Here is a 13,857-nt window from a genome sequence, read left to right on the forward strand (position 1 = left end):
GCTGGGGATCAGAAATCCATCATCTTTAGCTACAGGGCGTCACAGAGTTATTTCTTGCACTGCTGCACTGAGCTATACACCTGGTGTACTAGCGGCAACAAAGATGGGATTCAGGCTTGTTTGGAGGGTCAGCAAGACAATTTGAAGTGGCATAATGGCAAACAGCCTTAGCTACAAAGAATAACATTGGGGGCTGTGTGCACCCAGCTCCCAGCCTGATCTCCATGCCAGGAGAGATATAACCTGCCAAATTTCTGGGTTGCTCCTAAGGGTGAATGAGCAGGGTCAGAAAAAATAGGTAGCAACCCTAATGCAGGCTGAAATATCCTCAGTAGGCCAACTCTATTCACACAGCTGACTAACAAAATCAAAAAGCTCTTAAACTTAAAGCAAACAACCATAAACATCAACATACTATTTTCCTGAATGTCACATTATTAAAAACAGAATATTAACATAGGCACTTCCATGCTGTTCTTATATAGCCCATTACCACTCAAGCAGAATATATTGATAATTTCTCTTGAATGTTTCTTTTATTCCACTGGCTGACTCTAAAAACTATCACTGTGTCTCAACACTCAGACACAGTTTGGGTTAGTTTCAGACATGTAAACTGTTCTAGGTCAAATAAGAGGCGGTTTGGGGGCAGTGCAACCGGTTCTGCTGCACTGGGCGCCAACACTAGAGGGCCCTGCAGGTTTCCACAGCTTTAACAGAGTCAATTGTGCAGAAGGGAAGGTGAGAGGTGGCAGGGGGTGCCAAATTTTGGCCTTGCACGGGGCACCACTGAAATTTTAAAGCCGAAGGTCTGCCACTGGTCACATCCTTGAAGCTTAAGGCTGATGCTGTCTCCTCACTTTCTCAAATATAGGAGATTCCAGAGGCAACATGAACCAAGTTTGGTTTAAATTGGAGGAGGGACTATTAGAGGCTTATGCCATTTTTGCAATTGCTTTATTTACAACAGAGTGTTACAAGGGCAAGTGCTCTTACCAGGCAGCAAACTGTCTGAACCCCAGAAACAGGCCCCCTTCCTGCCTTCAGCTAATTCCCAGGTCTCTCTGTCTCTTGCACCACATACTCCCCCCCCCCAAAGAATCCTGGGAACTGTAGTTGGTTAAGGATAATTGGAATTGTAGCTCTGTGAGGGGTAAACCACATTTCCCATTATTCTTTAGGGGAGAAGCTGTGTGCTTTAAATGTATGATGACACACTTCCCCTGCTAAAATTCCATCTTATGGGCATCTCTTTGCCACCTAGGATTCCAGTTCTCCTTTCCATCTAGTCACACAGAAGACCACAGAAGGGAATTTTCTTGCGTCGGCTGCATTACAGGAGCTAAAAGTGGCTACTCCCACCCTCAAGCTTCACCTGCCCTCCCAAGCCATCTGTGGAATTGAAGCCAATCGACTTCTTTTATAACTCTACTGGGGATAAGATAGGGCTGCACTGATAGTTTGCAATAAATACCCAAATGAAAGACAGCAAAATAAAGCTTCACTGCACAGGCAGGTGATTTATCTCTCCCTGTAGACATCAGCAGCACAATATCCATCATAAGCCACAGCTGTCCCGCTCACTCTCTGTTTACTCTCGATGAGCATTTTTACATGCTGTAAATCACAAGGTGGCAGCTGTGGTGAGGTAAGGTGAGGGCATGTGCAGATGCCCTGGTCCCCAGTTGAAACCTTGCAGTCTACCCATGTTGTGGGTATTGCCCCTATTCTTTACTATCCCAAAAGGCTGTGCCACCCAAATGCACCAGAAGCCTTCTCTGTGGCACCAAGCAGTTGACTCTCTCCCCGCCCCCTTCTCTCCTTCTCTCCTTTCTCTCTCTTCTAGATTCAGCCCTGCACAACATAAATGCCTAGAAATTCATGAGCCGCGTGATTCTGGAGGGTGCACCATTCATTTTCCCTGGGCTGCCAGCTCACTCACATCTGCACTGTAAATCAGCAGGGAAAAGGTTTCAGAGGTTATAGATTCTTGTCATACAAAACAGATGCCTGAGCACATAAATCTCCAGAGTGTCTAAAGGGCTCATAATTAAAAAATGAGTCCAAATGGATTTTCCATAAATTACATCTACAAAAGAAATTAATAAGATACCTTTTTGTATTCCCCTCCACCAGTATGCAAATAAGGAAATTATGTGGTAATAAACGTCCGGCTATTCCCCAGAGCTGTCTGCAAGATGTCAAGAGGGAGGTTATCAAGGAGGGATGTCCAACGTGAGTTGGAAAGCCAGCATCATATTTAGTTGATATCTATCCAGATCTCATCACTTTATACCTGTGAACGATGGGAACATGATGGCTGCCACATGCAGGGATGGCATGTAGGGAGAAGAGTTCTGTACACTTGCTCCCCACTCTGCACATTGGATGATGTGGCTCTCCCAGACCTGACCCAAACTGGTCCCATGGGTTAGGCAGAGACAGAGGTGCTCCTGCGGAGGGATCACAAAAATTCTGAGACAACAGTCCCTGCTGAATGCGCCGACCCATTTTCAGGTTTATTATTTTTACAGCAGAAACCTATCCTTCATTGTTGTGATTCGCCTGGCAGGCTCTGCCCTCCTTTTTAGCCTCTTTGATATTTCTTGTGTTCCATCCACGTTCTTCTCTAAATTCTTTCTACAGCACAGTAATCTAAGCCTAGGGAAAATCTATTTTTAGGCAAAGAACTGGAAGAGAGGCGGCTAGAGAACTGTTTCTTAATTGATTTTTTATTGTCTTTAAATTGTGCTCGTACAAGCTTAGCTATATTGCAAGCTGCTTTGTGAAGGCCTTTTGTCTTGAAAAGCAGAGTATACACCTAGAATAAATTAATAAGCACTACAGTGGTGCCCCGCAAGATGAATGCCTCGCAAGACGAAAAACCCGCTAGACGAAAGGGTTTTCCGTTTTTCGAGGCGCTTCGCAAGACGAATTTCCCTATGGGCTTGCTTCGCAAGACGTTTTTGTCTTGCGAGTCTTACGAGTTTTTTCCCTTTTCCCCCCTTTTTCTAAGCCGCTAAGCCGCTAATAGCCGCTAAGCCGCTAATAGGGATGCTTCGCAAGACGAAAAAACCGCTAGACGAAGAGACTCGCGGAACGGATTATTTTCGTCTTGCGAGGCACCACTGTATTGGCATAATAGCATGAAACATATGGGATGATACCCAACTGGCAGAGATGTGGGATGAACTCTTTATGCCGGGCTGGGGAGGGTGTTTGATCGGAGATATCCTTCTCAGTTCTGCTGGCAGAGTCAGCCTGTCACTACCCACCAAACATGTAGGCAGGACACATGTGGGGAGGAGGGAGGGCTGAACCAGTCCAGGATCTGCTGGGCCTGATTTGGGCCCCCACTTTCTGCTGCAGCTGATATGAGCAACTAGGCTCTGCAAACCTCACTGGTGGGATCCTCAGAACTAACCCATGAAAATTAATGGGCTTAGGTTATTTGGTTGCCTTCTGCCTCAAAATAAACCATGCCCTTCCAACTGTACAGTTCTATGATTCTATAAGCATAATAGGTGCATTATGCATATATATATATACATTATGCACAACATCATGATAAAGGGATACACTGATAACATGCTTATCTACATGAGGTTACATGAATTAGGGTTGCAATCCTGTGCACACTTACCTGGGAGTAAGGGCCAATTGATTGAGTGCATTTTATTTATGAGTTAAAACATGTATAGGACTGCTAACAAATCAACCTTAAATTTGTCCAACTAAGATGGCATACTGAACCCTCAGATATGCAGCTCACTGGGAATCCATGATCAAGCCATGATTTATCACCCAATCAAGCTGACGCTATATAGGATTCCGTTGCACATAAAACCAGATTTGTTGCAACTGCTCTCATCTGATAGATTAGGACAAAGAAGAAATCGATCTCATTGGATAAACAATAAACAGTATATATTCCCACTGTGCCGCTAGGTCCAACACACTGTACACACGTTACCAAATCAGAATTTTGTATCAAAACCATTTTAGGCCACTTGCTGATTTCAAAGAAATATCACTGAAGTCTTAATCTAAATAACAGACCATGTAGGTTGTTTTTGCCAATCTTGTCATTCCAACTCAATATATGGGCGGCAGCCATTGCAAACACAGCCACCAACTCTATAGGCACCAGCTGCCAAGGCTCTAAAATATGCAGAGCATTTCCATGGAGTGAGCACCGAACTGTGGAAAGGTGGTGTATACCTTTAAAAAGAAAAAAGAATAACCAAAAACAAGTAAACCAAATCAAACCCCCAACTAGTACAGCAACTATAGGCTGATGCGCACAGTTATAACACTTTATAAAGAATTACGATAACTGTGGGGAAATGGCAGTATTCAATTCAATCCAATCACAAATTCTCTGCATGGCTCGGATATTGTGTATTTATTCCTATGTGCTGTTCTTTGGGCCAATTAGATTAAAGTGTGTACGTGTCTAGGGGTTGTTTTTTGTCTTTTGCTAATACTCCTGGTTTGTAGAAAATGGAGCAAAGCCAGCAGAGGAAGTGAGGCGAACAGAAAGGTCAAGAGTCTTGTACTCACTATGTGAAGCTGCAGGAAGTCAGTAAGGCCAGGCGCACTGTCGATCCGAACCAAGATGCCATCTTTCACTGTTGTGCTGAACCCGACAGCAAGGCGGTCCGTCCTCGTGCTGGGCCTGTCATTTGCTGGCCAGGTGTAAAGGATGAGGCCTCCACTTTTCCCAAATATATATGTGGCACCAGCTTCAAAACAGAACAAGAGAAATCTACGAGTTAGCCTACCCAGTTGCAGTAGCATTGCAATTGTAGCAGATAACACTGTGTCTAACTACGATATTCCATTTGTGAGAGTGATGAAGTCCAAGGCCTAGGGGGTGGGGTGGGGACTGTGTCACCCTGAATTAAAGTTGTGAACAAAATGAATTAATAACAAAGCAAACGCTAAAGAGATATGCATGAACATTTTCAGACTCTACTGCATAATAGCACAAGGCAGATAATGCATCGTCTCTAAAAGCCTTTTATATATTGTGATGAACAACCCAGTTAGGCTTCTTTTGCATTGAAATTCATTCCACATCTCTAAAATGTACATTAAAATCTTCCCACAGAGCCTGGCATATTATAGTTTGCAGCTCCTGACTGGTGAATCTGCCATATAACTTCCCTTACCTGGAGGGAAGGAAGACCAGAAAGGCTTTAATTGGGGGGGAGGATATACATTTGCCAAGTCCATCAAATCTCTGACCAGCAGCCAATCCCATCACTGAATGTAGACTTTTCTGCCTTTGCCTAAAAGAGCTTTTGCTATGCAGATTATTATGCCTTTTAGAATAGAATAAACGCCTTCCAAGCACTGTTGAAATGAATATTCATGCTATTTCTGGTTATCCTAAGTGAACGTGCATGGGATTAACAAGGGAACCACAAACAGATAAGTGGTACTTCCTTTTAGGGAAAGATAAATCACAGGTGATAGGCTTTGCTGTACCCATTTAGTTAATCTGTGCTTCAGGTACCCATCTCCAACTAAAGACAAGAAGCATTTGCAATAAAGACAGCTAGTAGGTTTTATCATGCACCCATGATTCCATTATCACTAACACAAGTCAGAGCAATATCAGAAGCTGTGTTGCTTCTAAAGAAAAACAAAACCCCCAATTCAGTTAACAATACATCCATGGGAATCAACCAGCTAGCTGCACATGGAGATAAGGTGTGGTTGTTCAGTGCATGATCTGGAGAAATAACTTGCCTTCCAATGACTGATATAGAAAGGTAGGGGATGACTTCCTTTTCTCAAAGCTTTGCAAGAGGCCAGAATATCCGGCCGAGAAAATAAGACTCATGAACAGCTCAATATTTTGAATGTTTAACTGGAATTAAGTCCCAATTCATTTCAGGGCATTTCCCAAACTGTTAATTTCCACATTATATTTGAGTTTTCACATCATGTGAAAGCCACTTCCGGAAGTATTGTGGAATATAATGCATATTTGGTGCTTGTTCCCATATTATTTGTTTTTTTCTGGAATCAAATAACACAGAAATGAGGAGTGGCTTTTATGCTGTGTGAAAGCTTGACGGAATCCTGCCGTCATAGATGGTGCTTAGCATAGCATAGAAAGAAGACACAATGAGGCAGAGAGTATTTTCATAATGGCCGGGCAGCTCCGTCCAACCTCTCTCCTCCGGCAACTTTTATTTATCCTTTGTCCTCCCAGCCGCATGGCCGTTTTCCCAAAGTCTTCTGTTACCTCATCTGGTCAAGGCTTTTATTGCATCCGTCACCATATAAGGTAATCATTGCCCAGAGGAATGTCAGGGGGCACCCTGCAGTATTTACAAGCCTCTGCCTTGGCTTTATGACTCCCACAAAAGCTCAAATATAATTCAGAACTTAACTGTTAGAGAAACATCATGAAAATGGAACAAACTGCCATTTGAATGCAGCCTGTGTCACTGAATACCAATTGCTGAGGAGGATAAGAACAACAACACAACAGGATTTGTTCCCTTCATGACCTGCTTTGGGGCATCCCAGAGGAGGAAATCACATGCTGAACTAGGTCAACTTTTGGTCTGATCCAGCATAGTTCTTCTCACATTGTTACCTAGCCTTCCCCCCTCCCAAAACAGCCTATCTCATTTAAATAATTATCATTGCCATTTTGTACTCCAATTTCCTTCAGCTGCTTTGCTTTTTTTGTGTCCCTAATCCATTCCCTATGATTAGCACCTTTATGCCTTCTTAAACACTTCCCATTACTCTTTGTAACTGTTGCTATACAGGCTTCATCATTTTGCAATGTCTTCCTTTGCCTAGCCTCAAGATTGTTCCTAGATTCTACTGCGGTGGGCGTAAGACTTCTGCAATGTTTACGCCGTGTCTGCTTGCCACAATAACACAAACCATCTCTTTGTATTAATTAGCGCTGTCTCTAATAATGAATTAACAGGGCTTCTCTCGATGTGCAGGTAATTCAAACAGTCCTCTTTGAATGACGGAGCCCTCAACGATCTTCTGTCCTCAATTATTAGTAAGCTACTACATTTCGCATTATGCCAGCTCACAACATTACACGGTGTAAATCAGTGCATGAAACAGATGGCTGGCAGTGTGACTCTAAAGCATCGGATGAGCTGTTCCCACTTGCAATACCTTGCATGTGCCCTTTGCCCCAGGACATTTTTCACTAGTAACATTCGTGGTAGAAGTAGACTGTGATGCTTGACCTGCAACTGCTGCCTAAAACAGTAGACAGTGCCAAGTTCTCCCATCTCTTCCCTGAGCATTTAGGCAAATTGCTCATGGCATGGCATTGTCACATCATGCATTTCCCTTTGTGCACATCACTGGCAGGGCAGAGAAATGCGGAGAAATGAAATTCTGTCTGTCTAAGCATTGTAAGGAGAGAGAGACATGAGGCTGCCATTTTCAGCCCTGTGTTGAGCAGCATGTCTAGCTCTTCCCTAAGTGTGCTTGTTAGTTGGACTGAGTCACCTAGGAATGTGGTTAATGCTATATGCAAACTGGAAGAAAGCCACTTTAAAATGAAAAATAGAATCTAGCCAACAAAGGCTTTTGTTCAACTCACAAATGGAAGAATTTAAGGATCGCTTTTAAAAATTGCATTCATTCTACTCACTGCAGGTTCTGAGAAGACAAACTATGGAAAATACTCACACATCTTCCCAAGAGCCACTTGGCTGCACACGGTGCATATCAGAGTCCCCATGAGTGCTAATTACACCCAATTATAATGATAGGTCTGTCACGGCACTTAAGTGCCCAGCAAGATGGAATTTGACATGAAGACATGCACTGTTTTGTGTATCTGTGAAAGGATATTGTAGGGTGGGGCACCTAATGGATTTTCCCTGTAGGGGCATTTCACAAATCAGAATCCTTGTAAACAATATATATCCACCCTACATTGTAACTCATAAGCCCTATAAATTTGACTACACCTTGACAAAGTACAGGAAACTTTTTGAATTATGAGTTGAGGAAAGAATAAAACTACCAGCCGCTCCACAATACACAAAGAGTTTATCCCTATAATACCTTGGAACAATAATGCTTACTTTAATCACTGCATTTAATAAGCTTCTCCTCCATTTATATATGTGAAATTAAGTGAGTTATAGGTACAGGCCAGTTACTTGTTCATGGGGAAGATCAGATTTTTGATCCTGATGTGGAGCAAGCAGTCTCCAAGGTCCAAGTCCAGTTATCGGCAGCAGAGCCACAGAGCCACTTTTTCCTCAAGACACAAACAGGCTTAGACTCAATGGTCCTATGTAACCTTTAAACTGTACTTCTCAAAACTTAAAAAGATGCTCAGCGCCTAAAGATTTTCATAGCAGTGCAGACTGATGCTATATGCATGTGCTGTATAGTACACATACTTTAGGACAGACCTAAATTAGAATGTATCAGAAAGGGAATCACAATGTGATTCTTATGTGCAGAGAATAAGACGCAAAACATACTCATTTCACGTGTTTTCAATTTGTGGCCTATTCTATAGCTTTTTCACAGTGCAGTTAATGCATGTTTGCTTGGATGTAAGTACCGCTGTGTTTAACTTGCTTTAATCCCTAGTAATGCATTCAGAACTGTACCCTTAGTCTTCAATCCTGTCCTTAGTTGCATGGGGGTGATTACCAGGAGTGCCCTTGACCCTGCGACCATGCTTTCCCGGAGCTGTGGGTGCAATGCAGCGTGCATGGTCCTGGCGCCAAAATTTGTGGGTGCCCAGCCCAGGGAGTTGGCACCATTGAAAATGGTGGGATTTCTTTTTAAATAAGCATGCATATGATTACATCTTTAGAATTCAGTTAATCCAGACTGAGTTGCAGGAAACTGCCGCTAGTCATTTTTGCTAGCACCAGAACAATTGCTTGTACCAGTCATGTGTCATAATGGACAAAGTGAGTTTGCATTTGAGTGTCTGGTGTATGAGGAGCAGACTGTAATGGCAGAAGCAAGCCCAAACCACCAACTTCTAAGAGACTCCGATTAAATATATTCAGAGACAAAATATATAAGGAACCCAGTCCATAAACTCTGACAATGAAAACATCTAATACTTCTGCCATTTAAATTAACACCAATGAATCTCTGAGTGCGGTCATGAACTCCTTTGTGACAAGCAAACCTCCTATTCGTTCTGTTAATCCAGCAGTCTGAGAATATGAATCAAATGATAAAACAATTTCCACCTGAAATAACACACAGGACACACACAGTTTGCTACCTTCCGCCCAATTCATCACCATCCCTTTGTTCTCTTGCGTGTAATCTCTAGTAAATATAGATGATAGCCTTTTATTTATTTTTAGCCCTGTTCTGTACAAAGTCTGGGAACTTATTAAGCAATTGCTTAATAAAGGGAGAAATTGACCTCCAAAAAAGCCTGTTCTTTTGGAAAGTAAAGAGACCCAGAAATGCCCAAACAGCATTACTATCTGCTAGCCTATTCTTCCCCAGAATTTTAATTTTCCTATTTCATGGATACCCACCGTTCCATTACAGGCCTTCTGCTGAGTACAGTAGTTCTGACGGGGCACTTTTCGGGATGCTCAGAATTCTACTGCACAGATCCTATTATGTTTATTAATCATCGTAACCATGTAAATTTTTCCCCATGCTAGCAGGAACCTATCAGTTCAACTGAAGGCAAATTTGCTAGCAGGGCATATTTTGGTCTTCTTACTCGGCAGGATTTGCAAGTTACCAAGCCGCTGAAATTGTCTAGCATATTCTTAGTAACCAGCACGGCAGTCAGGTTGGAATCCGTAATACATCGCAAACAATTAAAGTGCATTTAGCTTGCTAGAGCAGGACCCAGTTCAACACGCAAAGAAGACCTTGGCAAGAACTGCACTGAAGTGCCAATTAAACAAGGGAGACTTGAGCACTTTCACCTGGGTGTTTAATGCTTTTGCAAAATTGCATTGAAATAAGACGAAAGGTCTGACAGACGCACAAAGGCGAGGAAATGCAAAATAAAAGCCAGGCACTTATCTCACTATACCCAGGCTCTCTGGTTCAAGCAATCTTGTATCAGTAGGAAGGTGTTAACAAGGGAAAACTGAGAAAGTATAACCTGAATATCAGGAAAGATAAGTACCCAAGGACAAGCTCTCCTAGGTAGTGGAGAGAGGTGCGCGTATCTCAACACTTATTTGAGTTGTATATAATGAATTACTTGGGGGCGGGGGCGAATAGAAAATGTGCAGCATACAAATAATGGTATATCATATCATTGGGATGAAATGGATATGGGTCCAGACGTGTGAGTTTGGAATGATTTACCAAGCTTAAAGAGCTTGATTGATGTATTCATTTCAGAATATATAGGTATGCTTGCACTGGTTTATCTCTGAAGCTCTCATGTGTCCACTTAGTGATGCAGAAGCTCAGCTCTGAATCAAAGCCATCTAGAGACTGTGTCCCATATTAGCTGTCATGAATCTTGTAGCTAGCAAAATGAGGCAAAGGGTGCTCTTCTTGTTGTCTCGCCACTGGGATCGGTTTGTTGGATGGTGGCACAGGCTTCTCTATTGTGGCACCCCAATATGCAGATTCCCCTTTCCCTGGAACAAGGTTTGTTCTTGGTGGACTGCTTGTGGTTTGTTTAGGGTGGAAAAACCACAAGCTCAGGCTCACAAGTAATGCTAAGTCAAATCATGGTCTGGGTCTGGGTAGCACAGCATCAGGGCTGGGAGAGAACTGAAGCAGTTGCAATTTTCTCTGCAGGCACCAGCCCCCTTACTCATTCATGACCAGCCATAGTTTGGCCCAACATTATGTGCAAACGAGGCCACTGCGTTCCTTCTCCCTCCCACTTCTCTGGTGCCATTTAATTCTCCTACACGGCATGATCCCAACCAATCAGGGGCCACTTAGCAGCGAGCACAACTGTGCCTGGGCTTCCCAGGGCAAGCCCTTTAGTTTTTCTCTCATTTACTCTTCTTATATGTGCATAATATATTGGGCAAGAGATACTTGTAGGAGCTGGGGAGAGACATCAAAAGGGCTGAAGGAGTATGTGGTGTTGCCATCAAATGTGCTGGTTCATTTGATCTCTATTCTAATGGGGGACCCCTTCAAGGAGGAAACAAGGAAGTGTCTTGTTCCATCCATCATAAAGGAATAGTCTCTTTATATCCCTTTTTTTCTTAGAAGGAGCTTTACCTTGCCTCAGAACAAATCAAAACGGAATGGAGAGCCCTGTGAAAATGCAAAGCTTCCAGGGCAAAAGTATAATCCTTGGAAAGCAGTGCTTCCCCACTTAAAAGAGTTCTCATTAACCAGCTGCTTTTCTCGTCAAGATTCTGCTCTTGGACGGACAAACCCTCAGAGACCCAATATGAGCACAGCAATCTCATCATCTCTTCCTTAAAAGGCACACATTGTTTGACATTGGGCTTCCTCTTCGCTAAAAGAATGAAGAGCAAGGAGAAAAAGAGAAAGACAAAACGCAAAACAGAAGCAGCAACTCGGAGCATGGCTGCTTGCTTTGTTTGTCTTTTTTTAAAAAAAAAAATGGCAGCAAATTAATATAAGTCACTTTCCTCCCAGGATGTAGGCTCTCACCTTTCCTAATGAGAAGCCCACTGCCAACCCAAAGACACATAAAAACATAGCAATAATCAGCAGCTATTCCAGATCTCAAGCAAAGATGACCACACTTGCTGATCTCCCAGGATTGTTGGATTTGTATGTTGCAATGGGGTTGGGTGGCCCTCAGGGTCTCTTCCAACTTATGATTCTATGATTCTATTATGACAGCCCCCATCATCTTTGGCCATGCTGGTTGGGGTTAATAGGAATAATTGTATAGCAACACTCTTGGTAAGCACATTGGTCTCATAGTACAAGACACACAGAGAAAATTGAGGTAATACAAAGTATAGGTTGAGAGCTTTTGTGTTACACTGAACTCAGTCTGGGTGCTCAATACTCTCTTGTCTGTTTGGCCTGAGGAACAATTTGTGTATCCTGAACTCTAACACCCTGCATTTCTAACTATAGTTTATACAAATAACACTGGCTTGTGTTTCATTAATCTTGCTTCTTGGTGTGACTTCATGCCTTCTTCCCCATCTGCTTCTCCCACTAATCAATGTGGCAGGATGAGAGAGCTTTAATTATTCCAGGTTAAATTATACAGTGGTTTCAGTTATATTATACACAAATGAGTGAAAATGTGCAAAAAGTTGCCTCTGTCAATGCTAGAAGAGTTGATCCTCAAATCCCCTCCTGCTTCTGCCATTCTGCAAGTTCACTGAAGGAATGGGTGTGCAGGGACTTCGCCTGGCTTATGACTTTGTTTTCCATGATAAACTTATTCTTTAACTTAAAGGGGAGTTGAGTTTTGCATTCACTTTGCATCCAGGAAAGGAGATAGAAAAAACTACTGTAACAAATTAGCTTGATTTCCCACCTGGATAGGGCAGTCTGGGCAATGGGGGGGGGGAGTGTCATTCATGATTAATAAATTATTGAACTACTCTGAATTGAAATATGGAAGTGTACTTTTCACTGAGCTTCACATCTATTCCTGCAGTGTGCAAAGTTCACATTACAACTGAAGATAAAAGAGCACAGATTTTATATTCCCTAGAGATCCCATCTGCACATTAAAAAGAAGGGTAAATGAAGCAAAAAGCATACGTTTTATGTGAATGAGATGCATATCCATACACTTAATTCCTTAGGTGCAACTAACATTAAATACCTTTTTTTACAATTAATACAGGGAAGTGTTGTTGGGGTTAAACCATCTGAATCCCCAAAGGAAAAGCCAGATGGGTGAAAATTATCCACACAAATTTGATCTGTATCTGATGCAAGTGAAAACACTGCTAAAAACTGTGTCCTGCTGCCAACTGCAAACATGATTTCATTTTTCTTGGCAATGGCTTGATAAGGAGGCCCATGGAGAGAATGTCCTTGGAGAAGTCCAGGTGGCAGAATGCCAAAGGAGAAAAACTGGCATTACCTATCAGTAGCATAATTGCATTCTCAGTCCTCGGGGGGGGGGAATGATTAGGAGGTACCTAGTGAACTGGCTAACCAGTTAGTAAGTCCATTTTAGGTATCTAAAATAAAACCTGGCAATCAAGAACTTCCCTTTGTGTAGGCCTAATGATCATGTCTTCATGTTTTTTAATGGCGGCGCGCAGAGACGCTGCGGCTCAGTGCTCTCCTTTTGTTTTCAGCGTTTTGTTTTGTTTTCAGTGTTTTGTTTTCATTATTTTTACTTGTTCTGAGTATGTTTGGCCGGGCAAGAAAGATTTATAGCAGGCAGGAACTTCTGAAGGTCGGGTTACAGTGTGAACAAGCTGTGAGAGCTGATTATTTTCGCCCAGATAACGCTCCTGTGGGAGTAGCCAGGCCACCGGGCTCTCCATGGATTACTATGCCTCCAGGGAGGAGGCGAAGGCGGCGTAGAGACAGGAGGCAAAGGCGGGGTTGTCGGGCCGGCGTCCTGGTAAGATTGCAGAGGAGTCCATCTAAACCACCACTCCCTAGCATATTTCTTGCTAATGTGAGATCTCTTGCCAACAAGATGGATGAATTGAGGCTGCTGGCAGCAAAGAACAGTCTCGTAAAAGATTGCTGCGTCTTATTTGTCATTGAGACATGGCTTCAACCGTCCATACCAGACACGGCTATTCAGTTGGAAGGCTGTGTGGTACATCGTCATGACCGAGGCATGGACTTCGGAAAAACCAAAGGAGGGGGGCTGTGTGTATATGTGAACAAATGCTGGTCCAATAATTCTAAGACCGTGGGCAGTTACTGTTCACCGGATTTGGAATATGTGGCTGTTAAATG

At 42.8% G+C, this 13,857-nt stretch overlaps 1 protein-coding gene across 13 annotated transcripts in view; it reads right to left on the reverse strand.

The window, feature by feature from the left end:
* The window catches only part of NRXN3 (neurexin 3), a 1,235,498-nt gene that overhangs the window by 321,252 nt on the left and 900,389 nt on the right, over positions 1-13,857 (reverse strand). For all 13 annotated transcript variants that reach the window (XM_079988538.1, XM_079988533.1, XM_079988539.1 and 10 more), the window contains one exon: positions 4,564-4,745. In XM_079988538.1, the coding sequence (XP_079844664.1) occupies positions 4,564-4,745 (182 nt within the window). The remainder of the gene's footprint in view (positions 1-4,563; positions 4,746-13,857) is intronic.

The sequence above is a fragment of the Podarcis cretensis genome, assembly GCF_951804945.1.
Source record: "Podarcis cretensis genome assembly, chromosome: 1".
NCBI classification, from domain to species: Eukaryota; Metazoa; Chordata; class Lepidosauria; order Squamata; family Lacertidae; genus Podarcis; species Podarcis cretensis.